The sequence below is a fragment of the Xiphophorus maculatus genome, chromosome 13 (assembly GCF_002775205.1).
Source record: "Xiphophorus maculatus strain JP 163 A chromosome 13, X_maculatus-5.0-male, whole genome shotgun sequence".
Lineage (NCBI taxonomy): Eukaryota > Metazoa > Chordata > Actinopteri > Cyprinodontiformes > Poeciliidae > Xiphophorus > Xiphophorus maculatus.
Window position 1 is genome coordinate 17,685,609 of NC_036455.1, and position 24,731 is coordinate 17,710,339.

The 24,731-nt window shown below is 39.8% G+C and overlaps 1 protein-coding gene across 1 annotated transcript in view; it reads left to right on the top strand.

Annotated features, from left to right (window-relative positions):
- Positions 1–24,336, top strand: part of trim71 (tripartite motif containing 71) — a 46,274-nt gene extending 21,938 nt beyond the window's left edge. Inside the window, exons 4-8 of the mRNA XM_005812194.2 lie at positions 10,111–10,245; positions 17,186–17,428; positions 17,539–18,036; positions 18,821–18,961; positions 19,198–24,336. Coding sequence (XP_005812251.1) covers positions 10,111–10,245; positions 17,186–17,428; positions 17,539–18,036; positions 18,821–18,961; positions 19,198–19,770 — 1,590 coding nt within the window. The 3' untranslated portion in view covers positions 19,771–24,336. The remainder of the gene's footprint in view (positions 1–10,110; positions 10,246–17,185; positions 17,429–17,538; positions 18,037–18,820; positions 18,962–19,197) is intronic.
- Positions 24,337–24,731: the final 395 nt, after the last annotated feature.

Sequence of the window (24,731 nt, forward strand, 5' to 3'; positions counted from 1 at the left end):
ATACTTACAAGAAACACATTTATCCAAATCGGAGCATGAAAAACTTAAAAAATATGGTTGCTGGAATATATATTACAGTTCATATGCAGAAGGACGTAGAAGGGGAGTAGCTATATTAATTTCGAAAAATATACAATTCGACAGCAAAAAGCAAGTAAAAGACAAAGAAGGAAGATACATAATATTAAAAGGAAAGATTGAAAATGAATTAATAACTATGATAAATATATATGCACCCCCGGGGAGTAACAAAGAATTCTTTAAAAGTCTATTTAATTTAATAGCTGTGGAAACAGAAGGGATTCTAATTTGCGGAGGAGATTTAAATGTAGTTTTGAATCATCACTTGGACACAACGAGCCACAAAAAAAATAAAATTCACTTAACAAAATTTATAAACGTATCCCTAGAGGAGATGGGAATGATAGATGTATGGAGAAAAATGCACCCATCAGGGAGAGATTTTACACATTACTCGGCTGTCTATGGGGTACACTCCAGAATAGATTATTTTTTAGTCAAGGAAGATGATAATCATAGGGTGAAGGAGTGCAAGATAGGAGCGGCAGATGTGTCGGATCACAATCCGGTTTATGTAAAGATGTGCCTAGGTAGTAGGAAAAGAAATACTGTATGGAGATTAAATGTGGGAATATTAAACAACGAACAACAAAAAGAAAAGATTAAAGCAGAGATAAAACAATATATTGAGGAAAATAATAATGGAACAGTAGACCCAACAATAGTGTGGGATGCCATGAAGGCAGTTATTAGAGGAAAGTTAATAGCTATAACGGCGCATGAAAAAAGAACCAAATTACAAAAATACAGGTCAAACAATGAGAGACTTAGAGAACTAGAAAAGAAATATCAGATAACAAAAGACCCAAAGATATACCAAGAAATCAAGATGGCCAGGGCCGAAATAAATGATATACTATTGGGAGAAATAGAAAAAAAGAATATATACCTGAAACAGAACTATTATGAGGCAGGGTCAAGGGCAACTAAACTGCTAGCAAAACGTATTCGAAAACAGCAAACAATTAATACAATAAACAAAATCAGGAATCCCAACACAGGAGAATTAACTAATAATCCAGAAGAAATAGAAGGCATTTTCCGAGGATATTATGAGAAGTTATACACACAACCTGCAGGTGCTCAAGAGGGGGAAATGAAAACCTTTTTAAACACATTAGATTTACCAACAATTGGCAGAATACAAAATGAGTCACTGACAGCAACAATTACAATAGAAGAGGTAAAGGAGGCGATAAACTCACTTAAAAACAATAAATCACCAGGCAGTGATGGATACCCGGCAGAGTGGTATAAGATTTTTAAAGAAGAATTAGTCTCAATACTTACAGCATCCTTCAATTGGACACTTAATAATAACAAAATACCTCCTTCATGGAGAGAAGCTATAATTACGGTCATACCTAAACAAGGGAAAGACAATGAACAATGTAGTAGTTATAGACCAATCTCACTATTGAATGTGGACTATAAGATTTATACATCCATTATCTCTGCTAGATTAAATAAATGGGTAACAGAATTGATAGAGGAGGATCAAACAGGATTTATGAAAGGACGACAAACTCACGATAATATTAGAAGAGTATTGCATATAGTGGATCAAGCGCAACAGGAAAAACAAAGCACCATATTAGTAAGTGTCGATGCAGAAAAAGCATTCGATTTGGTGAATTGGACGTTTCTATATAGGGTGCTAGAACGATTTGGATTCAACAATAAATCAATATTGAGTATAAAAGCATTATACCATCAACCTATAGCGAGAATAAAAATAAATGGAAGTCTGACAGAAAAATTTAACATACAAAGATCAACCAGACAAGGATGCTGCCTATCACCTACCTTATTTGCACTCTTTGTGGAACCTTTGGCACAGGCAGTTCGTCAAGATGAAAGAATCAAAGGCGTTACAGTAAATGGTGAAGAACACAAAATAGGACTTTTTGCAGATGATATAATAACCTTCCTTGAACAGCCAAATAGATCGTTGCCAGTTTTGATGGACTTGTTTGGAAAGTATGAATATCTTTCAGGATACAAAATTAATGTAAGCAAAACACAGACACTAACACTCAACTATAACCCATCAAAAGAAATACAGGAAGCATTTCCCATTAAATGGAACACGAAAGAAATAAAATATCTAGGAGTCAATATTACTAAAGAAATATCTACATTGTTTAAAGCGAATTATAGTAAAATAACCCAAGAAATACAAAAAGATATAGATAGATGGAATACTTTACCATTGGATTTGAACTCGAGAGTCGAAATTATCAAAATGAATGTGCAAGCGAAACTTCTATATCTGTTCCAGGCATTACCGATAGAGGTGAGTCAAACTCAATTTGATATCTGGGACAAGATATTATCAAGATTCATCTGGGGGGGCAAAAAACCAAGAGTTAAATATAAAACGTTACAGCTACCGAAAGACGAAGGGGGTTTGGGCCTACCAAGACTGAGAGAGTACTTCTGGGCAGCACAGCTCAGGCATGTGGTGTGTTGGTGCTCGCCGGACTATTCAGCAAGGTGGAAAGACATGGAGAAAGAGTTTGGAGGATGTCCAATTCAGAGTGTTATTGGAGATGAAGATAGATATGAGAAGATCAAGAATTATAAAGATCCGATCACTAATTTTACATTGGAAACATGGTTCAAAACATTGAAAAAACACAAAATAAAGAAAGAAATGAAAGTGCTTAGGTGGATAGCATACGACACGGATTTTAAACCATTAAAATATGATAAAGGATTCAAGCAATGGATAGGGAAAGGGATTACGGGATGGTATACCCTCCAGGAAAATAATGAGCTGTTGAGCTTTCAACAAATGAAGGACAAGTATAATCTAGATAAACATGAGTTCTACAGGTATTTGCAAATGAGAGACTACTATAGGACAGACATCAAACGGGACACTAAGATGGAAAGGAATAGTGTGATTGGAGTGGTACTTAACTCTATTAATGGAACTAAAATGAAAACCATCTCTACACTATATCAAAAACTAATGAATAGGCATTCTACAAAGTATATTAAAGAGAAATGGGAATCAGAGTTTAATATGACAATTACGGATAAAGACTGGATAGATATGTGGAAAACACAACAGACATCTACTAATTCGCGGATATGGAGGGAGTTTGCATGGAAGAACCTTATACGTTTTTTCATCACGCCTAAAATTAAGAATAAATATAGTGATACAAGCGCAGAGTGTTGGAGAAAATGCGGAATGATGAATGCTGATCACTCGCACATATTTTGGAACTGTCCAAAAATTGTTGCATTCTGGAAAAATGTTTATGTATCTGTGAAGAGGATACTGGGGTATGATATCCCTATGAGTAGCATGGTATTCTATCTATGTAATTTTAATAACACCAAGATTAGGGTAAAAGATAGATACCTGATTAAGATTCTGTTAATAGCGGGTAAGAAAGCGATCACGAGGAAGTGGGGGAAAGAGGACCCCCCATGCCAAGAACATTGGACTGAAATTGTGGAAGAAATTTATATTATGGAAAAACTGACACACAGATTGAGACTGCAACAAGCACAAATGGAAAAAAAATGGACAAAATGGACTATATTCAGGACATCAGAGAGCGACAAAAGAGGATAAAGGCCTATGAAAATGAGAGACAATAAGGTAATAATGAGTACAAGCCCCCGAGCAACAGTTTTGGTTTCTTTTTATTTTGGGTAGAGGTGGATGTGTTGTGTTCAAGTTCACTGTATATGTAAATAAATGTAAAAATTTCAATAAAAAGTTAAATGTATAAAAAAAAAAAAATCCAAAAAACATGAACAGGGTGCGACACCAGACAGGAACGGCAGAGTTCCTGTCTGGTATGTTCTAAATAAATGACTATGTTCATTTATTTAGAACATAGTCAAATTAATAGCAGTAATGGCTTCACTAAAATCACTCCACTGTAATAAAATAGGCCAAACAGATTGCTAACAAAGGAGAGGTCTCCCATACAAGAGTAAAGCTCCCAGAGCTGCCCTCATCCATCTCCTCCAAGCACTAAGTAGGACCTGAGGGGAGCAGCTGTGCCTTTAAAAATCGCAGCTAGCAGCTAGCGCGCTCGGACATCAGAGCCGCTCAGCTTAGATATCTGAGAGAGTGACCAGTACCGGGCGGCCGGGGAGCCCCGGGGTTAGAGGTGTCCAGCTGGCCCTTAAATAGGGGGTGGGGTCGCATGAGTTGAATTCCGGCGGGGGCAGGGCTCGGGGTCAGAGGGGGAGGACGGGGAGGAGTCTCACAGGGGGAGCTGGGGGAGGGTAGGTGAGGTATTTAAAGGATTTCAGAGAAAGGAAAATACCCACTTCTTTTAAAGAAGTGGAACACTTGCCCTTCCCCTTTTCACTCCTTCACCCACCCACATCTCACTCCACCCAACTCTCTCACACATACGCGCATACTAATTAGGCCTCTTCATTTACATGATTATAGTTTAGGTTGCACCTTCTTGAACTTTCTTTACATTCCGGTTTTATCTGAACGTATGAGAAGGGGGTGGAGGGCGGTCATGTTTTTCCTTTTCACCCAAAAGCTGCAAATGGGTCGAGTCTGGTGCCAGCAGGCTAAACGTTTAGCATTTCATCATTAGTTGAAACAGAAGTATGAAATGTATATATGTGAAGCAGCTCTATTTAGAAGGGGAGCAGCATTTTCTTGTGTTTTTGTTCCTGAATATTTTTGGAACAGTTTCCAGTTTTAGGTGTTGAACTAAAACAGAAGGCGTCTCTATTGTCTCACTGCTCTTCACACTGCTGACGGCTGCTGCAGTTTAAAGGCACCAGCCGTTTATCTCCAAGGGTTTGACTTCAACGTGATAACATGCTTTTTTTTTTTTATTATCTGCGTCTGGTGACATTTACGTCATGACTTCAACTAGAAAATCAAAAAACTGTTGACGTCTGACATTTTTTAAAGGCGATTAGGAAGTCAGGGAAAAGCATTTAAACTACAATCAATTATTTAAAGTGAACAGAAAATATTCCTTGGCATGTTTTTTTTTTTAGATTTCTTAATACAAATGTTTTTTTTTGATAATAATAAAATGCCTGTTTGTGAACATGTACATAAAATCTGTTTAGTAATCACGCTTCACATTTAAAACATACAGCTAAAATAATTGCAGTACCATTCTTTCTTCCACATATTTTAACAGCGTGCCTCATTGCTTAAACTAGGAATCAGTTTGACGTTTTTTGGAAATGCACAATTAGACCAGGATGTGGCACCAAAGAAATTACGATTGTTTTCAACTATTGGCTGAATTCAAATAATATCTGAAACTTCTCCTGTTAGAGCACAACCTTTGGAAAGGTCCGTTCATTTTGTGCTCCCTTTGTCACAACAGCATTTTTAAAATATTGCAATAGAAATAATGTATATTGACTTAATTTGATCATTTTATAAAAAAAACTTTACAAATTCCTAAAATGTAACTTTTTAAAATTCCAGTCTTGGTGTATAACAGTTTTTTTTATGTACCAATATGTGAAAATAATAATAATATTTTCAGGAAGGAGTGCTCAGATCTGCCACTGACACTGATTCTTATCAAAGCTTTGTGCAAAATTGCTACATAGTGATTAAAAAAACCATTTTTTAATATATCTCCCAAATTGAGAAATGTTCATATTTACAGTACATGTTAATATCTTTACCTAGAGGAAGAAAATGAAACATTGAATTTTTAAGTAATCCCAACACACGGGAATAGGAAAAAAGTGAGAATTTAAAATGAGATTACAATGGTAGGGTAGTCAGATTCTGTTTTCGCTGGAGACTAATTGATGTTTTGTAACAATGCTTTTGAACAAGCCTGGTCAGCCCTTTCCTGCATGGCTGTGATGGCGAGGTGTAGCATCTCCTTCACTGGAAAAACGAGTATTAATGGAGGCCATCTTTTTTCTTTTTTTTGCCCCGCAAGGGGTCTTTTTGTGGGCTCTAGTGTCCCTTTTTCAAAGTAGGCTGACAGAAAAGGGGGAAGGAGAGGAGGGAAGACATGCGGTAAACGTCGTCTGGTCCGGGAGTCGAACCTGCGACAGCCGCGTCGAGGCTACGTTTTGCCTGAATGTGGGTCGCACTAACCCCTTCGCCACCACGGCACGCCCTAATGGAGGCCATCTTAATACAGACCGATATTAAGATAAGACTTTGACGACCTTGACCGACCGCTTTTTGAGTTTTATCAGAGATTACCTCCAGAATTTGCACGGGGAGAGGAACAGTCTTCCTACATCACCCTTTCAAACTCTAACTATGACAAATTTGTCTCCATTTGTGGTTTCTGTCCGATTCTTCCCTGTTCTTTGGAGCCTCCTCTGGGACGATACAAACCGGTCCTAGCAATTTAATTGGGAGCAGACTGGATTTGCTGATTGGTCCATGAACAAGATAAGCGAAGGCAGTACTTGTTCAAGTAAGAGCGCATACAGCGTCAACTGGAAGGTTCAACTGCCAACGAACAAATATACCGAGAGATTTCTAAGAGACTTGACGCCAAAGTCGGCTTGAGCTAATTGACTTTGGAGCGTCGATTACAGCTGCTGTACCCTCATGTTCCCGCCCACATGGTTAGCAATGCACTGCCAATGGAGACCCGCCCAACTTGGCCAGAGCAGAACCAAACACGAACCGGCTAGAGTGAGACTTGACAATGGAGAGTTGGCTTTAGCCTCAGCTTGAATGTGCTGCTGGAGCCAGATTGACCAACACAACCAAATTAGAATTGTTACCTGAAAAATCGGAAGAGTTTCCATTCCCCCTTAAACAAAGGTTTGTTAAAAGAATAAAATGTAATGTTTGCTTTTGTTTCCTAAAACATTAACCGAATAAGCTGGCTGACATGGACAGAGGATTTGTAAGGTTTCCACTGGGCAGAATCCACACATTGTCTGGTTCCGGTCACCAGTTTCTCTGGTTTTAAAAAAAATTCTTGATAGAAATTTTCTGCATAACTTATCATTCAACTCTAAATAATTTTGATAGTGCACTCTTTGCAGATAGTGTTATTTATAGCATAATCTTTGTCCATAATGTAAAGTTTAAATCAACCATTTCGGACAAGAGAGGCAAAGGAACGACTCAGAAAAGCAGCTTTGAAACCTGCAGAGTTATCAGGGGCAGGTCAGAAACGCGGCGGTTATCTAATTTGCCTGGAAGGTGGGGCAGAGTTGTGACCTTGGCAAATACTCGCCCCAAAACATGAAACACGAGCTTTTCCACTGAGGTCATATGACATTCAGACATGCATTATCTCCAGCACACGGAGCATGTGCCCCACCTATCCATTTTCTCAGCCTGACCCCTCGTCTGGTCGGGTCAAACTTCGTATCTTTCTGCCGGAGTGCTTATGTCACTGCGGGTGTTTGTTGGATTCTTTTGAAATGCCCAGATATCACAAAACGGCTGTTTCAGGCCACGTTGTAGGAAAACTCGCTTAACATTGAGGCTCCATTTGTAAAGAAAAATAAATGGTGACCACATCAGTGAGGTTGTGTTTGATTAAGCTACAGGATGTGAGCCAGGAGACGCACCACCCACCGTCCAGCAGCACCTTGAGCCGTTCGGCGTGTTTGTCCACTTCTATCCAGGTCACTGCAGGACTAAACGCTGACGCCAGATAATATGTAAACACAGGCATACGCTTCTGTCCCCTGAGGTAGGAAATTTCCGTCCACTCTACACCCATTATCTCCCCTGACCTCTGACCCGGGACTTGTGACCTCCTAGTTGGTCAAAACTCTCTGCTTCTGCTGTGTGTTTTTTTTTTTTTTTTTTATTGGTTAGTTCGGCTGTCTTTGTACGCCAAGCTGTGCTCCTTTGGGAGCGTTGATGGCGACACAAAGGCTGGAAGGAGTATCGGATAAATGGAAGAGAGAAAAGGATGAAAATGCTGCAGGAAACGATGCGTGTCACACTTTTCAAATTTTATTCGTAAACAATTTTGAAAGCTTTCGTTGAACAGCTACGCTCTGTTTTACATACATTAAATCCTAATAACATACGCTAAGACGTATGTTTGTAGCGTTATAAAATGTGAAAAATAATTCTTTTGTAAAGGTTCTAGAATGACCATTGGTGGAAAGACCTAGAGAAACAAACGGCGAGTTGCAGACAGTTAAAAACTTTTCCTAAAGACTCCTGTCTCAAGCGATATTAGCTCCCCGTTAATTCCTTCCCTTCCTGCCTGATTTAGTTGTTCCTTTCGCCGGCTACATCGCGCGACACGGCCAGAGAAAAGAAAGCGCCCGCCGGGCCGCCTTTGTTCCTGCCGGGGTGCGATGGGGGTGGGCCGTATGCGTCTTAAGACAGGGATTGCGGATCACGACCTGTAGAGGTTTAGGTGACCTTTGATCTCAGTGGCAGATATGACAAAGGAAGCCTTATCCCACCTCCCCTTGGAGCCTGTGAGGTCCAGCTCACCTCGTGACCTCCCAGGAGATGCCAGAGGAAAAAGGCCCTGATAAAACACAGTGGGCAGAAGGAGACAAAGAGAATACTCCTCATTTAGGCCAAATTGTGTGTTGTAAAAGCTACGGCCCGGCTTTTTTTTTTTTTTTTATTGCATCAGGTAGTAATAAAAGGGGCGCCTCTCTTTTAAAGTTTGATTATTTAATATTGGCCTGTAAAATAGGACCAAACAGTATCCAGGTTGGTACAACAAAATCATTTCCTTTTTAAATTCCTGCCTCATTAAAATATTCTGTAAGGTTTAAAATTATGTGTTCACTTTTGCAGTTGGAACAAAACAAACAATAGGTTTTTATTTCTAAAAGCTGCTGATTTTTAAGTTACCTCTTTAAAAATCTGGTGAAATAGTATTTAATCACAGTAGAGAAAATCACATTTTCAGCTACTTTCTTTATTTGCTTTTCTCAGGCTTTCTAACGTCTCATCGTCTTCAAAAGTTCCTGAAACTGGTGAAAAATATTCCGCAGTCAGGATGTTGCCGTCTGGCGTTTTTAGGCAACTTTGTGGACCTTTCGACTTATTCTTTCAGCTGCTTCTTTATCTCGACTCTTCGCCAACTTGTCATTGAAATAGACTTGCAAATGAAAAGCACAGAAAAAAATGTCCATTTATAGAAAGATGAATTATTTACTTTGGAAAGAAAACCATCTTCAGTTCTTTTAAGAGAAGCAAAGAAATGTTTATTTTCCTCCTTAACACTTTGATAAAGTTTTAAACAAAGATTTGTTTTGTCTTTATAATTTTTGACATTTGCACTCATGTTCAGGATTTCTGATCTGAACAGTTCATTTCTTACATGGAGGATAAATTCTCTGCGGTTCTCGTTTAGTCTAATCCAGATTAGTTTGTCGCAGAGGCTAAAGCTAACAGCTAGCTTAAAGACAATTCTTTTTCTTGGCATCAAAAACTCATTTGGATTTTTAAAGCAGTAAATGTATTTTATTATTTTTATTATTAATTCCTATTTTTCTGTTATTTGTTTTTGCTCTTTTTAATCTTGCGTGTTGGAACATTTGTATTTCTCGTTTGGATATGTTCATTAAGGTTTTTACATCATGTGGTGCGGCTCACGTTGAACAACACTGCCTCTATTAATTACGTTTTCTTGCGTTTCCATAATAAAATTCCTACTCTAGAAAGAGTGAAAATTTCCCCAAACAGCAGGATGTTAATCATTTTATGCATGAGTGAAGGAACTCCCCAGTCCTAACCCATGTTTCCTTTTTCTCTGCCTCCAACCAGCGATTGTTATAAAGGAATGAAGCTAAAAACAAAGAGCAGGTGTTCATCCATTCACTTGCCAGGAAAACGTTTTCTTTTTTTTTTTTTCCATTAATGTTTCCTGATGCTTTGTTTCCTGTTTGTGGGGGTCATCTATACTTTGTGTAAAATAACAGATAAACCAATAAGCATTTCCTGTGTCTCGGTTTCAATTTATTGATTGTCTTTTCATTTTCACGTACCTTCAAGTCTCTGCCTTGTAATGGCATTTTTTGTTTGTTTGTTTGTTTCATGGCTTTTTTTCAATTGTTTTCTTTTTTTTTTTTTAATTTCCAATTTTTCAGCTAAGCATGGAAAAAGTCCAAGCCATGGCGGAGCAGGTGGAGATCAAGGCGAAGGTGGTGCAGACCGAAGTGAAGGCTCTCGTTCTGAGACACAGGAAAGCCCTGGAGGAGAGGGAGTGTGAGCTCCTGTGGAAGGTGAGCCGCCGTGTGACTCTGGATCTGGGAATAAAACCTCGCCCACCTTAATCCTGTTCCAGTTTTGACTTGGTAAAACCAGTGATTTAATCATTGTTTTTGCCCAGTGAGCATTCTGAGCAGCTTAAGATAGAAAAAGACGCATTACTCGTTACTTTATATACATCCTAAATGATGATAGAGGGCGGATACTACTAGTGAAACTCAAATACACAATGCTAACCATGCTGATCATTCATCCACCTCAGGGTTAGAATAGCTTAGAGTTTTATATTATAGTTTAGTTTGATTTTGTTGTGACTTTTCGTTTAATTCAGTTAGCTTTAATTAGATTTTAAATTCTGATTCCTGGTTTTTATTAGTTGAATATTGTTTTTAGTTTTTAATAGTTTTAGTAGTAGTTTTAGTTTTTTTTAATACGTTGGTTAATTGTTAGGTTCAGAATTCAAAAAGGTCAAAATATTGTGTTGCGATTATGTCCGTTTTCATTTATTTCAGTAAAATGTTTTTTTTTTTTTGTTTGTTTTTTTTTCAGATTTTGTCAGTTTTTTATTAACTGAAAACCAGCTATCTGTCTAGTTCAATAATAACTGTAGAAAAATATTTATTTGTACATTAACAGTGAAAATCATTTACCTTTTTTTAAAAAAAAAAATAGAAAGACTGGAAACCCCAGAAACGTTAAATCTTAAAGCGTGGAAAACTCCTGCATGAAATGTGTCGACACTAAAAGCTGTGAGGAAAAAGATTAAGCGATATAAATCTTTAATATTACACGTTTAACATTTATTTATTGGCTCCATGTTTTTAAGAGGACCTCCTTTGTATCACCTCCTGAGTGAAAGTTGCATCGACTCCTCCTCACCTTAAATCTTCAGGATTTCTCGGCCTTTTCTCCAAATGGGCTGACGGAGAGCATGTGTGGTGGCGAAACAGGAAATGATCTCGTTAAATGTATAAATTTCTTCCTGTGGGTTTGGGGTGGGGGGTTGGCTAAATGAGTCAGCTTTGTGTGTGAAATTTCATTGTTAGGGATGACCATATGGGTAGCTTCAGGAGGGGCTGCAGCTAATCGAATGTGACGGTGATGGAGACGGGGAGGGGGAGGTCTGGTCCGAGCTGCAGCGTCGGGAGGCTTCTTCCACACGGCAGGAGGGGATCTTATTGAAACAGTTCATAGCCTTCTGCCTCATGTCAGGAATAAGCCATATGCTCTCTGTTTTTCCTCTTTTGAAGTGGCTTTCTGGCTCCTTAGATTCCCCCAATCTGTCCAGTTTGCACAAAGAGGTGAACGTTCTTCTTCACGCTCCAAGTTAAATGCTTGTAGGCTTTTACAAACACACAAGATTGCTCCAAGTTTTTATTGACGAGCTAAAAAACCGGGAGGGAGACTCCAGCTCAATTTGGCAATTTTGCATGTTAATGGTGGTTTAAAAAAAACAATGCGTGAGGCGTTCAGCTGAGCAGCGACCAGCCGGTCAGCAGGTCTGCTGAAAATTAGATGTTTTTTGTGGGTTGAATGATGCCATTGTTCAGGTTCGATTTGTCCAGAGTGACATTTGCTTAATTTTTTAAAATTTTTTTCAATTATTATTTGTGCATTTTTTATTTTTTATTCACTACGTTGCTATGGTTCAAATGCAACATGCGATAAGATCAGTGTCGTTTTCACAGGTTGGAACTAAAAATGCATTCAACCTAACCTTCCTTATGTAACTTTTGCTTTTTCTCTCCCTCTGCTTCAGACCGTCGTTAGTTTTTCTTCTCTCCTGAGAGCAGCGCAGTGCACAGTAGTCAGCTTTTTAAAATAAATAAAAATTTAAAGTTATTTCAAGCTCTGATTTGCTTTACATTGTTTTAATATGTATATAAAGAAAAACTTCATTCTGAAGGCGTGGAAGCTCTTATTTTGCTGTAGCAGTGCGTCACGATCAGTTACATGTAGGGGAAGCTGTATTGGTAAATTCACAATGTCAGCCATTACCAGGTTTTAACGAACGCTGTTTCAGTGTGAGAGTAGATCCTGATGAAGACGACTAGTGGTGGGAGGAAGGTGTCAAACTCTCAAGTCAGCTTTAAAACTTGTAAGGATCTTCTAGGAAGGACACAGTTTTCATTGGCTGTTACCAGGAGAAGTTACTCTTAAGCACATAACCGGAGCCAGAACATATAGAGAAGTTTCTTTTTTATAATTTTTAGCTCCAGATTTGTTATGGAACATGTCGGCTGGATTAGGGAAAAAAAAAAAAGCAAGAAATGTTGGCCAGTTTTAGGAAATGTCATTTGGGATAACCCTATGGGAAATGCACTATGCTAAGCATAGCATGCTAACTGCTAATATATGATGCTAAGACTGTATACAAGTAATTCTGTAATCACTTTTTTAGTTTTGAGATGATACATGACTTCTCTAACCCACACAGTGAGACGTCGCCTTCTGTTTTCTGTGTAGCTATCATGAAAGAACGAGGATCCAACAGTGTATTTTGATTTAGTTTAGAATGAAACTTTGTGATGTAGAACTTTTCTATAAAAATAAAAAAAAGTCAATGAGACTTTTTTCTTATACTGTTTTATATGGGCTGGATTTTCTTACATGCATTTTGCCTTTAACATGCAGGATTTTACTGGTAATTTTTGACCACCGCAGTAAAATAACATCAAATGATGTAACAAAAATGCATTTACTAAATTGTGATTGTATCCATTTTTTATTTTTAAATGTAAGAAGTCATTCAAAAAAACCACATAAAAAATGGAATGATCACACTTTATTTTACATTACAAACCAGTATCGGCACATTTCCCATTTCTAAAGAAATTCATCTGAAGCTTTTAAATATATTGTTTAGGATGTAATTTGACTTAACAAGGCAGATTGTGTCATGATGACACAGACGGGATGCCCCCTCATGTTGTCAGCCTCTCCTTTTAGCGCCATAGTGTCCAACGCTGCAGCGGCGGCGGCGGCCATGTTTCCTCTGGGTTTCACACGGCCGCTTGTTCAGCTCTGACCGCTGCTCCTCCTGCTGGATCAGATGAAAAACGTGATCATATCCTCGTTCAGGCTCTGCCCCTCACAACAACCCGCTGCAACAAAGATGCAACAGTTCCAAGTTAAACAAAAGGCCTAAAGGGAGCAGGCAGAATATGGGCCTGACCGACCCAGTAGTGTTGATCATGTTCATTGTTCAGAAGGATTGTTTTCTGCTTTTTCAATCACGACTCTAATAAGCTGTTAATTCACCTTATTTTTCACATATGGACTACATGTTGTGACTGGAATTGTTTCTCTGAGTCGAAGTGTACTGGCAATCTTTCATCTAGCTGACTGGCAGTGCTCAGCAACTTGCAGGGGAGGTTTAGTATTCTTGCCTCATGCAACTGGAAAAATCTGGTTATTCTGGGACTTTATTTGGTGTATGATTAGAACTACAAGCCTTAATGTTATAAAGGGAAATGTTGATCAGTTGTTCTTTGATTGTTTTATGTAAATCTCTTCCTGTTGTGAATTTCAAATTTCCTCCACTGTGTCCAGCCAACTGTTTCAAGTGGGTTGGTATGACTACTAAAGAGACCTCACTGTAATGTTGAAGTTATGATAGAAAAAAATAATATTTCTTTTGTTTTTTTGTTACTTTTACAACCTCATGGAATATCAGTTCATAAAAACGCTCTGCCGACATGGCTGATTATGCAGCAGCAATTTTTAAAATGATTTTTGTTAATATTAAAGGAACCAGAGTCATTTCGTTCTGAACTGTGACGTTGCATCGTCCATCAGAGAGAGCTGTGGGGTGTCTCAGGGATAATTTTAAATGACCATGTTTCCTCTTTAATCCCACTTACCACACTATAAGACCAACCCACTCATCCATGACCAGGTAAAGTCCTTACAATCCATTTTCCTACCAATATCACAATCTCCCATAGATTTCTGCCAGGCGTTTAATGGAACCAAAAGTGGATTGATTTGGTGTTTAAACAGCCTTTGTGGCAGAATTCAGCTGCAACTGAATGGACTTTTAACCTTTTAAGGTCGACGCCCGCCCTGTGGCGGGCATGACGTCATGTTTCTGTGTGTGTTTTTTGCTCCAATGTGATAATAAATTTTGTCAAAATGAAACAAACACTGTAAAATCACAAAGTTTAGGATGTTCTGAAAATAATGATACCAAACAAGGTAAGGTAAATAGTTTTTATGGTGAAAATATAAGGGTAAATTCAAAATTAGACCAAAACGGCCATTTAGACCCAAGACTCCAAAGGGTTAACCATTATTTATTCACTGAGATTCTTGCAGAAGTAAAATCAAGTTTGCAGTATTATGGTTTAAACAAAAGCATATTTAATCTAGAAGGCTAACATTTATTTCTACTGTTTTAAAAATGAGAAAATCTCAACAGTTCTTGTGGTGTTGACATATTTTTGATTTTGTAACTGCTGAGAATAGCATCGTAATTGTACACTTAACTTATTTAGCAGCAGTTTTTTTAAACATGTGGTGTAACATTTCTTTTTTTTTTTTTCCATTCTGCTCTCTCTGTGATATATGCACAGTAACATGCTCATATTAGTGATTGGTTGGAAGCGCGATGGGTGTTTTTCATGCCGGAATTATTTCCAAACGGCCAATTTCTGTTTTCTAGTAAGAATAGGCAAAGTGTTTCAGCCAGATGATAGGAAGTACGTAGCAGCAGGTTGGGGAGGGGCAATACATTTACTCAGAGTAGCTTGCAGCTTGAGAAAACTCTGGTGCTTTGGGTAACCTCTCAGTAAAGAGACCGTATACTGTACTCTTCCTCCAGGGGTTTCCAAAGCGGACCTTTGGATCTCCCCACAGGCGCGACTTTATCCAGTTCTTTCCCCGTCATATCCAGCCACGTTGGACTTTATTTGCAGATCCTGTGTGGTTCCTTTTTTGGAATCACCTCAACAACTGAACAACCTGAGTCGCACAAAACCTCGCAAATACGGTTGCTAATTTTAGCCGTTTCTGTGATTGTCATGCTTGGTGTCAAACTGACTGATATTTCTCTCTGTGGATCAGCATCAACACCAACTTGACATAAATTCATGGCTGTGAGACTGCGAGCAGCAACTTTCCTATAGACAGAACTTAACATACTTTATGTGGCTGTGTTTTCATCTGGAAGTGTGTAGAAGAGTCGTTTGCTGACCTGGGAAGTTGTAACATTTAAGTGGTGCTTTAAAACATGGCAGAATATCAAGAGCTGCGTCTGGCTTTTCCGTCTGTGCTTTGTTTCTCTGAAACCAACACCGGCTCACTCTGCTCCTCCGTCTGCTCTTCAGCCCAGGAACTAAAACTAGCTGCGTATCTGTCACAAAGCCCAACTCCAGGCTTTGTCCTCACTATCTATAAAATGTAACTCTAGTCTCACAGATGCAAATTGATGTTTCAGATCTTTTGGCCTCCTTGGAAAGGGAGGGGACAGAAAGAAACAAAGAGCCAGTCAGTCTATTGTGTTGAACTTTTTTTTTTTTTGTCAGTTGCTGTTAAGTGAGAGGCCGGTCCGTGAGGCTCAGGTTCTACCAGCCTCCACCCTTTTTAGGCCTTTATGCTCTGGCTTCCTAAAGAATCAGAAATGCAGCTTTTCCCCCCCTTTCAATGAGGTGCTATGTAACATGTAAAAGTTTGTTTCCTGTTTTATTTTCTCACACAAATAATGCATAACAAAAAATCCCTATGAGAGCTTTTTAATAAAAAGTAGATTTTTATCTCAAAGGGCTTGTAAAATTGATCTGTAAGAATCACAAACCGAAAGGATTTTAGTCTTGTTAATTGACAATATTTAAAAAGAAAACCTTTTTTCACTTAAAGTTCAACTGTAAGGAAAAAAAAAAGTCTAAAAATGTCTGACACTGGCACACAGTTGCACAATAACTGTGGGGACCAATATTTGCTTTTGCAAAAGCTTTGGGTTTTCTTCTTTACAAATGAAGTAAGATCTGCTCATTGCTGCCCCCTAGAGGCCAGCGCTGCTGGAAGCAGCTTGTAATGACAAAGCCATGTTTGTATTACTCTGCAGTTAATTTTACTTTTTAAAAATTTATAGTAAAATGTATTGTTCACATGTTTAACAAGTTATTGGTGATTTCCTGTGGTGCAGCACAGATAGACCTTTAAATATAGCTGCTGTTTGATAGAATCTATGAAACTGCATTTCCTTTGTTATTGTTTCTCTTCATTCTGGGTTTGAATGTTACAACTGCATGTTTGGATTTTCATTGGGGCATTTTTATTTTGTCCAGGGAGTCGGTTGAATAAAAATAAGAGTGATAAATAAACTTCAATGTCATATTTGGCCTCTGAGTAATTTTTAATCTGTATATAAGCTGAAGCTTTTCTTTTATGCTCCTTTAATCTGAAACAAAATTCCAGAAAACTGCAAAACAACCGAAACAGAGTTCCTTTAAATCAGTGCTAAAAACCCAGCTGTTTAGAGTTAGCTTGATGATTTTGGTGGAATTTGACAAAATGTAACATTTACTTTTGTTTTATAATTGTTTACTTCTTTGTTTTTCATAGAAAGTACTTTGAACTGGTTTGTTGCTAAAATATGCTATGTAAATTAAGCTGATCTAATTTTCAATTTAAAAGTCTTAAACGTGCAGAAACAATTAAAAAGGCAAAGCATCCTGTTTGATTCATAGGAAGCATCTAAAAGTCTCTTTAGTTTCTTGTGCTTTTTAAGCTGCAATTCAAACTGGCTGCTTAGAGGGCGCTGTGGAGCAAAATGAAACTTTGCTCCATTTTGAAAAGGAAGATTTGTAGGAATCTGGTCTAAGAATGTCTTTGTTTACCACTTTGAGTCTCGAAATACCTTTACGCTGTATTGACTCTGACAGCACTCAGTGACAGCAGACGCTGAAATGTTCCTCCTGTTCTCTCATCTCTAACCCTGCCCTCTGTTCCCAGGTGGAGAAGATCCGTCAGGTGAAGGCCAAGTCTCTGTACCTGCAGGTGGAGAAACTCCACCAGAGTCTGACCAAGCTGGATAGCACCATTGCTGCTGTGAGCCAGATACTGGATGAGGGCCACCATCTGGACGTGCTGCTGGCCAGGGAGAGAATGCTGACCCAGATCCATGAACTCAAGACTCTCAGGGGGCTGCTGCAGCCGCAAGAGGACGACCGCTTCATGTTCACGCCTCCAGACCAGGTTGGGACTGGCACTAGATCTCTCACTCTGCAGCAATCACAAGCTTTATTAGTCTAGTTGAACACATGGCACTGTTTGCTTGCTTTTCATGTGTGAATTTGCTCAAACAGGCTCTGTACATAGCCATCCAGTCCATGGGCCTGATCAGCAGCAGCGCCTTTGCCCCCGTCACCAAAGCCCACGGCGAAGGTCTGAAAAACGTATTGCGCGGGAAGCCCGCGTCCTTCACCGTCATCGGATACGATCACGACGGCGAGCCGCGTTTGTCCGGCGGCGACCCGGTGTCGGCGATGGTGATGTCTGTCGCAGACGGCTCTCCGTCCGCGGTGGAGGTGACGGATCACCAGAACGGATCCTACACCGTCAGCTACCTGCCGAAAACGGAGGGGGAACACCTGGTGTCTGTGTTGGTGTGCAACCAGCACATCCAGGGCAGCCCCTTCAAGGTGATAGTCAAGTCTGGACGGAGCTACGGGTCCCTCGGCTCCCAGGTGTCGTCTTTCGGATGTGAGGGGGAGGGAGACGGCCAGCTGTGTCGCCCCTGGGGCATCAGCGTGGACAAGGAAGGATATGTCGTGGTGGCGGATCGCAGCAACAACCGCATACAGGTAGAGCCGTCTGCTGGAATGTTCTCTTTATAGTTACACTAAACATGTCAGGGCTACATTGACGTTTTTAAGCTTAGCAGCTTTGGTGTAGTGTTTAGATTTATGACCTGAGCCGGCTCGGGTTTCTGAAATGCGTTTTGTACACCTGCAATACTTACAGCACAAAGAAAGCCAAACGAGAATCCAAGATGTAAAGTTGTGTTAATCTACTTAGTCTAAATAGAGATCTACTGGGGAAAGACAAGTAAGGTGCAGAAGTTCTTCTGACCGTAACAAGCGCAGCGGCTTCGTCATCTCCAGTCAAACAGCAGCTGAGATCGGATCCCATCAATCACACATCCCAGAAGACTTGCCCTTCACTCACCCTGCGGTTACAACAAGATGGAGCTGAAAGACGTTAAACAAAAGCTAAAAACGGAAGAAGTAACACTGCTTACTTAAAAAAAAAAACGAAAGCAGTAAAGTCTCATTATGTCTGGTTTACTTTGGGCTTGGGCCTATAATTAAAGTCAATTAGTTGAGTTGGGTCGGGCTCAGACACAATACCTGCGCTCTGGAGTCAGGTTGGATTTTTAGGTCAGATCTAAACTCTAGTTCAGCGTTGTTAAACATGAGATGCATTTTGTTGAGAAAGCTTCTATTTACTTTGGCTCTCCAGGGTCCAGCCAGGACGCAACTCTTGAACTTAGCAGTCTAGTAACTTTCAGTTCAACTTTTTGTCTTTTAAAAATCCTAATGCCAGACTGTTGAAATCCAATCGGTAAAAAAGAGCTTCTGTCAACAGATCTTCAAGCCTTGCGGTGCCTTCCACCATAAATTCGGCTCCTTGGGTTCTCGGCCTGGTCAGTTTGATCGTCCAGCCGGGGTTGCCTGTGACAGTCAGAGACGGATCATTGTGGCTGATAAGGACAATCACCGTGTGCAGGTATGTTGGCCGGGTTCGGCAAAATTGGCTTGAAAAACTTCTGTAACATTTTCCATTTCCATGCAGGACCAGAAATGTTTGGACAGCCATTTTGTATCCCCTGAACCTTCTCATCTTTTCACTTTGTGTTGGTCTTTCACATCCCATCAAGTTTATGGCTGTACAGGGAACTGTAGTGTTTCCTCCTCTCTATATGTAAACCCACATAGATTTAATTCATGATCTCTGCCTGACAGGTGTTTACGTTTGAGGGCCAGTTCCTGCTGAAGTTTGGGGAAAAGGGCACCAAGAACGGGCAGTTCAACTATCCCTGGGACGTGGCCGTCAACTCTGAGGGTAAAATCTTGGTCTCGGACACCAGAAACCACCGCGTGCAGCTCTTTGCCCCCGACGGTTCCTTCCTCAACAAGTACGGCTTCGAAGGGGCTCTGTGGAAACACTTTGACTCCCCCAGAGGGGTCGCCTTTAACCACGAAGACCACCTCGTCGTGACCGACTTCAACAACCACCGGCTCCTGGTCATCCGGCCAGACTGCCAGTCGGCTCGCTTCTTGGGCTCGGAGGGCACGGGGAACGGGCAGTTTCTGCGCCCCCAGGGCGTCGCCGTGGACCAAGAGAACCGCATCATCGTGGCCGACTCCCGCAACCACAGGATCCAAGTGTTCGAGCCCAACGGAAACTTTTTATGCAAATTTGGCACTCAGGGGAGTGGCTACGGACAGATGGACCGCCCCTCCGGGGTGGCCGTGATGCCCGACGGAGTCATCGTGGTCGTTGACTTTGGAAACAACCGCATACTCAAGTTCTAAAAGAAAAAAAATCTTTTTTTTTTTTTTTTGCATTCTCTCCCTCTGTTTGCTCTTTTTGCAGTAACTTTCCACAATGAAGGAAATGGAGAGGAGAGAATCAATCAACAGAAAGGCAGGGCCGTTCAGAGAGGACTGAGATTAGGCTAAAAGGACTTTTTTCACATTCACTACTACTCACCCAAACATACGTCTACTTTATACAATGGGGACCTATCCAAATGGACTCGTAGTTGCTCTCAGTCCTCTCTGTGCGCCCTCCTTTAAGATCCATCTCAGGGAATTCTTTCACTTCTTGAAATCTCGTACCTTCTGCTCCATACCTACCTCATTTAGCTCTTTATGAATGTACTCATACTCACTGAGCAGAGGTTTTAGTCCGTGAAGTTTTACAAAGAAGAAACGTCTACCTCTATACTTTATTTAAGAGACATAAAAGTAGATTCTTGGGTTGATATTTGCACAGGATTCATTGAATTCTCTCTGTGCATTTTCAGTATGAGTAAGCGCGAACCTCCTGAATGTTGTTGCTGAGACAATACTCAGACCGCTGTAGAGGTTGATTCTGGTTGATTCTCATCAGTAGGCTCGGCTCAGAGAAGAAGACGAGGGTCAAGTAATGTCCTTCCCTGTTTTTAGACTATTAAGGTGGTTTTTTTTCCCCTCCCCTCTTAGAGAAGTAGATTGACCCTTTTCTCTATTTAGCTCAGTGGAGTTTGTAATTTCACAAATGCCGAGCAAGACTGTGAGAAGCAATGCCAAACTCAATGGAATCAAAATTAGCTCAGGTCATCGTAAAAACTGGTCCGAACGATTGGTTCTTTTTTCAGGCTTTCCTAGCTTTACTGACTAATGCTGATTTAATAAATTTCCTAATGAGTAGAAGCAGGAAATAAATGTATGAAAATCAGCTCTAAAATGATCCCTGAAATGAGATATCTTTCGATCATGATCCCTAAACTTTTATCGCAAGACTGGGACGATGTTGCGTTTCCGCCGAAGAAAGAAAAACGAATATGCAAAGAAAACATGGTCTTCTCCGAACGGGAAGACCCACAGAATGATTTAAGAGTTGAATCCGCAGAGATCTCAACGTGTTCCTTCGCATTATCGTAGAAATGTAATTATAGAAGTGAAAGCTACTTTTTAAACGAGGCATGCTGTTTGACAAAAAGCCTTCAGAAGTAGACGCCTGTTATGGCCGTCCTGAGGACATTAATGACAACAGATTACAGGCCTAATATAATATATCAATGTCTTGGATTTAGATTGTGGTTTAAAGCCACGGCCTTTGGCTCCGAGGGCCAAAGATCCAGAGCAGCCCAATGAGAGGGCATCATCACAAAGCCCTACCCTATTTATTTATCCTTAGATCTAAGTCAAACAAAAAGAACGCCTTCAGATTGAGCGTTAGTAGACGGATTCCTCTAAAGATGGAGGTCTACAGACCAACTACTAGAATCAACCAAAGTTAGAATCTCTGCACAAAGGCCAGCTATAAATGTGGCGTTTAACGGATCTTGAAATCCCCCTTAAAACTTTTCTTTAAATAACTCTTGTTTGAAAAGTCTAACGTTCTTACAACTCGTGGAGTTTAGTTCATCGCACTGTCTTACATTAGGCTTTGGAGAAACGGAATGCTTAGGTCCCAAGTTACCAAGTACTTCCTCTCCCGTAAGGCTCTGGCTATGGGAGCAAATGTAGAAAGTTTCTGTCTTGCAGAGGTGCTCAAAACGGAGAATACCCGCACCAAAGAAAAACCCTTACATTTATTCTCTAAGCTCATTCAGCAATGCCATAGTTTTATCACGATGAGACTCAGAGTACCATCTCAGATTAGTCTTTTTATTAACTAACCCCCGTCCCTACTGACTGATACAGTTTCTTTAAGGTGCAACCAATCCCTTCGCCTCTTGGTTTTTGCTTCCCTGGAAGAACTCGACAATATCAGGTTCTGTAAGCTAGTTTCTCGTTGAAACAAACAAACAAAAAAACCCACCTCAGACTGACTCTCGCTTCTGAATTGACGATTTGTTGATACAACTTGGGAGATTTAGTGTCGGATAACATTTACCTCAATGTTCTCACTTCGTTTCTCGTATACCTCAACTTTCTAAATACCTCAAGTTTCGTTCCTCATGGTTACGGTGCATTTAAAGCTTTTGAATACCTCAATTTATTATTCCTTCTGAATACCTCAGTTTTTACTCTTTCTTGAAGGATTTTGTTTTACCTCACCAATACCTCCTTGTTTGACCGTTCAGCACAAGGACCAAAGATCATTGTACTGTTTAGCATTGAAACAGAATTTGTATAAAAACAGCTTTCGTGTCTGCCTGATCTACTGTAACCTGCCTGGTTAAATTATTGCCTTTTTTTCTTTTGTTTTTTTATCCGCAACAAAACGAATCGTTCCGATGCGAGCATTGTGCCAAAAACGACCTGTGAGAGTTCTGTGCCAAAACAGGATTGGCATTTGGACTGCGATGTTGTAGAGGCGATGTGTCACTGGACCATTATATCAAAAGGTTTAAAATCAGAACAACTGAGGATAAATCCTCCTCCTCTGGTTTGAATGCACTGGGTTAACCCTAACCCTAACCCTAACCCTTGGCCCCATTTACCTTTACCTCACACTGACGTTGAACATACAGGTTTCCATGTGGAAGATGTCTCTGTGCTGCCGAGGGACGCGGGGTTAGAGGAAAAAACTGGTCTTTCGTAAAGAATTAGCAGCTCAAAAGTGTCGGCCATTAAACGCACATGAATTACCTCAGATTTCAGCACAATTTACCAATCTTATCAGTGTGGATTTTTAGGATGCTTGATGTTGGTTGAAATGAGTCTGTAATCTCCAATTCATCTCGTCGGATTACGCCTAATGTGTGACAGCAGGCTGGCTCATCATTTAAAGGGATATTTCTGGTTTTATTCCAAAGATTACTAGTAGGCTAACTCCTTGAAGCTAACTGGGCTTTGAGGGAGTTGTGATGACTATTTACTAGTCATCACTAGGCATACTATGATTGTCTTCAGTACAAATATACCATGGTATTAAAATATTTACCCAAAATGAGAAAGAACATGTGCGTAGCGTTAATTGTTTTTGTTGTTGTTTAAGCAGCAAAACACATTTATACATTTAAAAATCACTTTTATGTTACATTAACTTGGCAACACGACAAATGGCAGTGAGCAGTTTTAACTGGTGAGGCTATCCGCTCCGTTAGCTAGCCCACAGTCTGCTGCTTGACAGAAGTGCTGATCATGGTATAACAGAAAATATGAACCTCTATGTATTAACCTCAACAAGCCCACGCCTCGTCGCTACATTTTCACAGACATGTTGACGCTGAAGCGAAATATCCCTTTAAACCAGGCAGGAGGATGAGCCAGCTTGAGTCTGCAAAAGTATTGCTGCTTTGAACACAACGCCTATCATTAACCAATGAGATTTTTTTTTCTTCTTTTTTTTTTTTTTTTTGCTTTTCAGTATTACTCCGAGATGTTCACTCAATGGTGCATCAGGTTTTGTTTTCTTTTACACTTTTTTTTTTTAAATTAAGATTGCAGAATTCTATCTTTAAGATCCTTAGGTCTTCACTCTTAAAGAGGAAAAATGTATTTTAAACCTTTATTTGTATTTCGTTTCATTGCATGCTTTAAAAGTTCTTGTATTATACTGATGTCTCCCAGATAGGTGTTGCAAGGCTCAGATAGGGTGGGTAGCTGATTGTTGGGATGTTGTTTTTTTTTTTTTTGTTTTGTTTTTCCAAACAAAATGTATACCCAAAGATGTGTATATGTGTGTTTAAAAAGCTTGTTGGTTGGAATTAACTTTTGACCTTTGCGATTGTATTTCTTGTTGGTTTGAGGCTCTGCAGTGCGCAACCTGTTCAGCTAGCGACGCTTCTGTTCCCGAGAGGCTTGAGAGTTTTGATTCTTACATTATTTACATTAATTTGTGGTCAAACAGCCTAGAATTAATTTAAAAAGGCAGTAAACATTTACAAAATGAATAACATATCTCCCCTTTTTAATTCCAGCCTTGTCCCCAACAAAAACCAGCATTCATCTCCCCTTCGGAGACAAACGTGGTCAGTTGATTGCACCCCCTGCTGGAGCTGTAATGAATTGCGCTCAACTTTGAATGTAAGGGCTGCAAATTTATGATTTTTAAATTTTTTTTTAAAATTTCTCTCTGGCCTCTTAAAACTTCTCCAGGGAAAGAAGAATCGCAAAGCTGCACCAGACGAAACATGCAAGGTCATAGACCCTCCCTTTTTGTTTTAAATGATTGTATAACCTAAAAAAAAAAAAAAAGAAAAAAAAAAAGAATGGGGGGAATAAATGGCTTAGGAAAAATGTAGACAGGAAAAGAAAAAATTAAAACAAAACTCAGGTTGTTCCCAGCAGCCTCGTGCTGCAGGTGTCTCATTTAAAAAAAAAAAAAAAGTCCCGTAGTGATAATGTAGTGACTTCTTCCCTCTTATGAACTAATCTTGATTTTTTTTTCTTTTTGCGTGTCCATTTAAATATTATGAAAGAAATTATTTCTCAATCTGCTCAAAAAAAAATTATTAGTTTGATTAGTTTCCTCTGATTATTGTTTTTTTTTTTTTTTTTTTTTCTTCCCTTGTCACCTTTCTTTTCTCTGACAAAAAGTACAAATGCTTCACACCACTCGACTCGTAGGCCCTTTTAGAATGTATCTTGTGAAGAAAAGGGATAAATGGGTTCTTGTTGACGCTCTCTGCCTGCGCCGGGCCCCTGGGAGAGCAACAGGACGCGGTGGAAGGGGCCGTCTGGTGTTGCGAAACAAATAGCCGTGTTTGTTTCCAACACGACCATTTGTCGTCGTTCGACATCAGCCAAAATGCGCTGCCCAGACAGTTTGTTTTTCTTTTTATAATATTTTTTTTCCCCCCTTCATGTCCTGCTCTCCCAGAGCCTGCTTTGGTTGC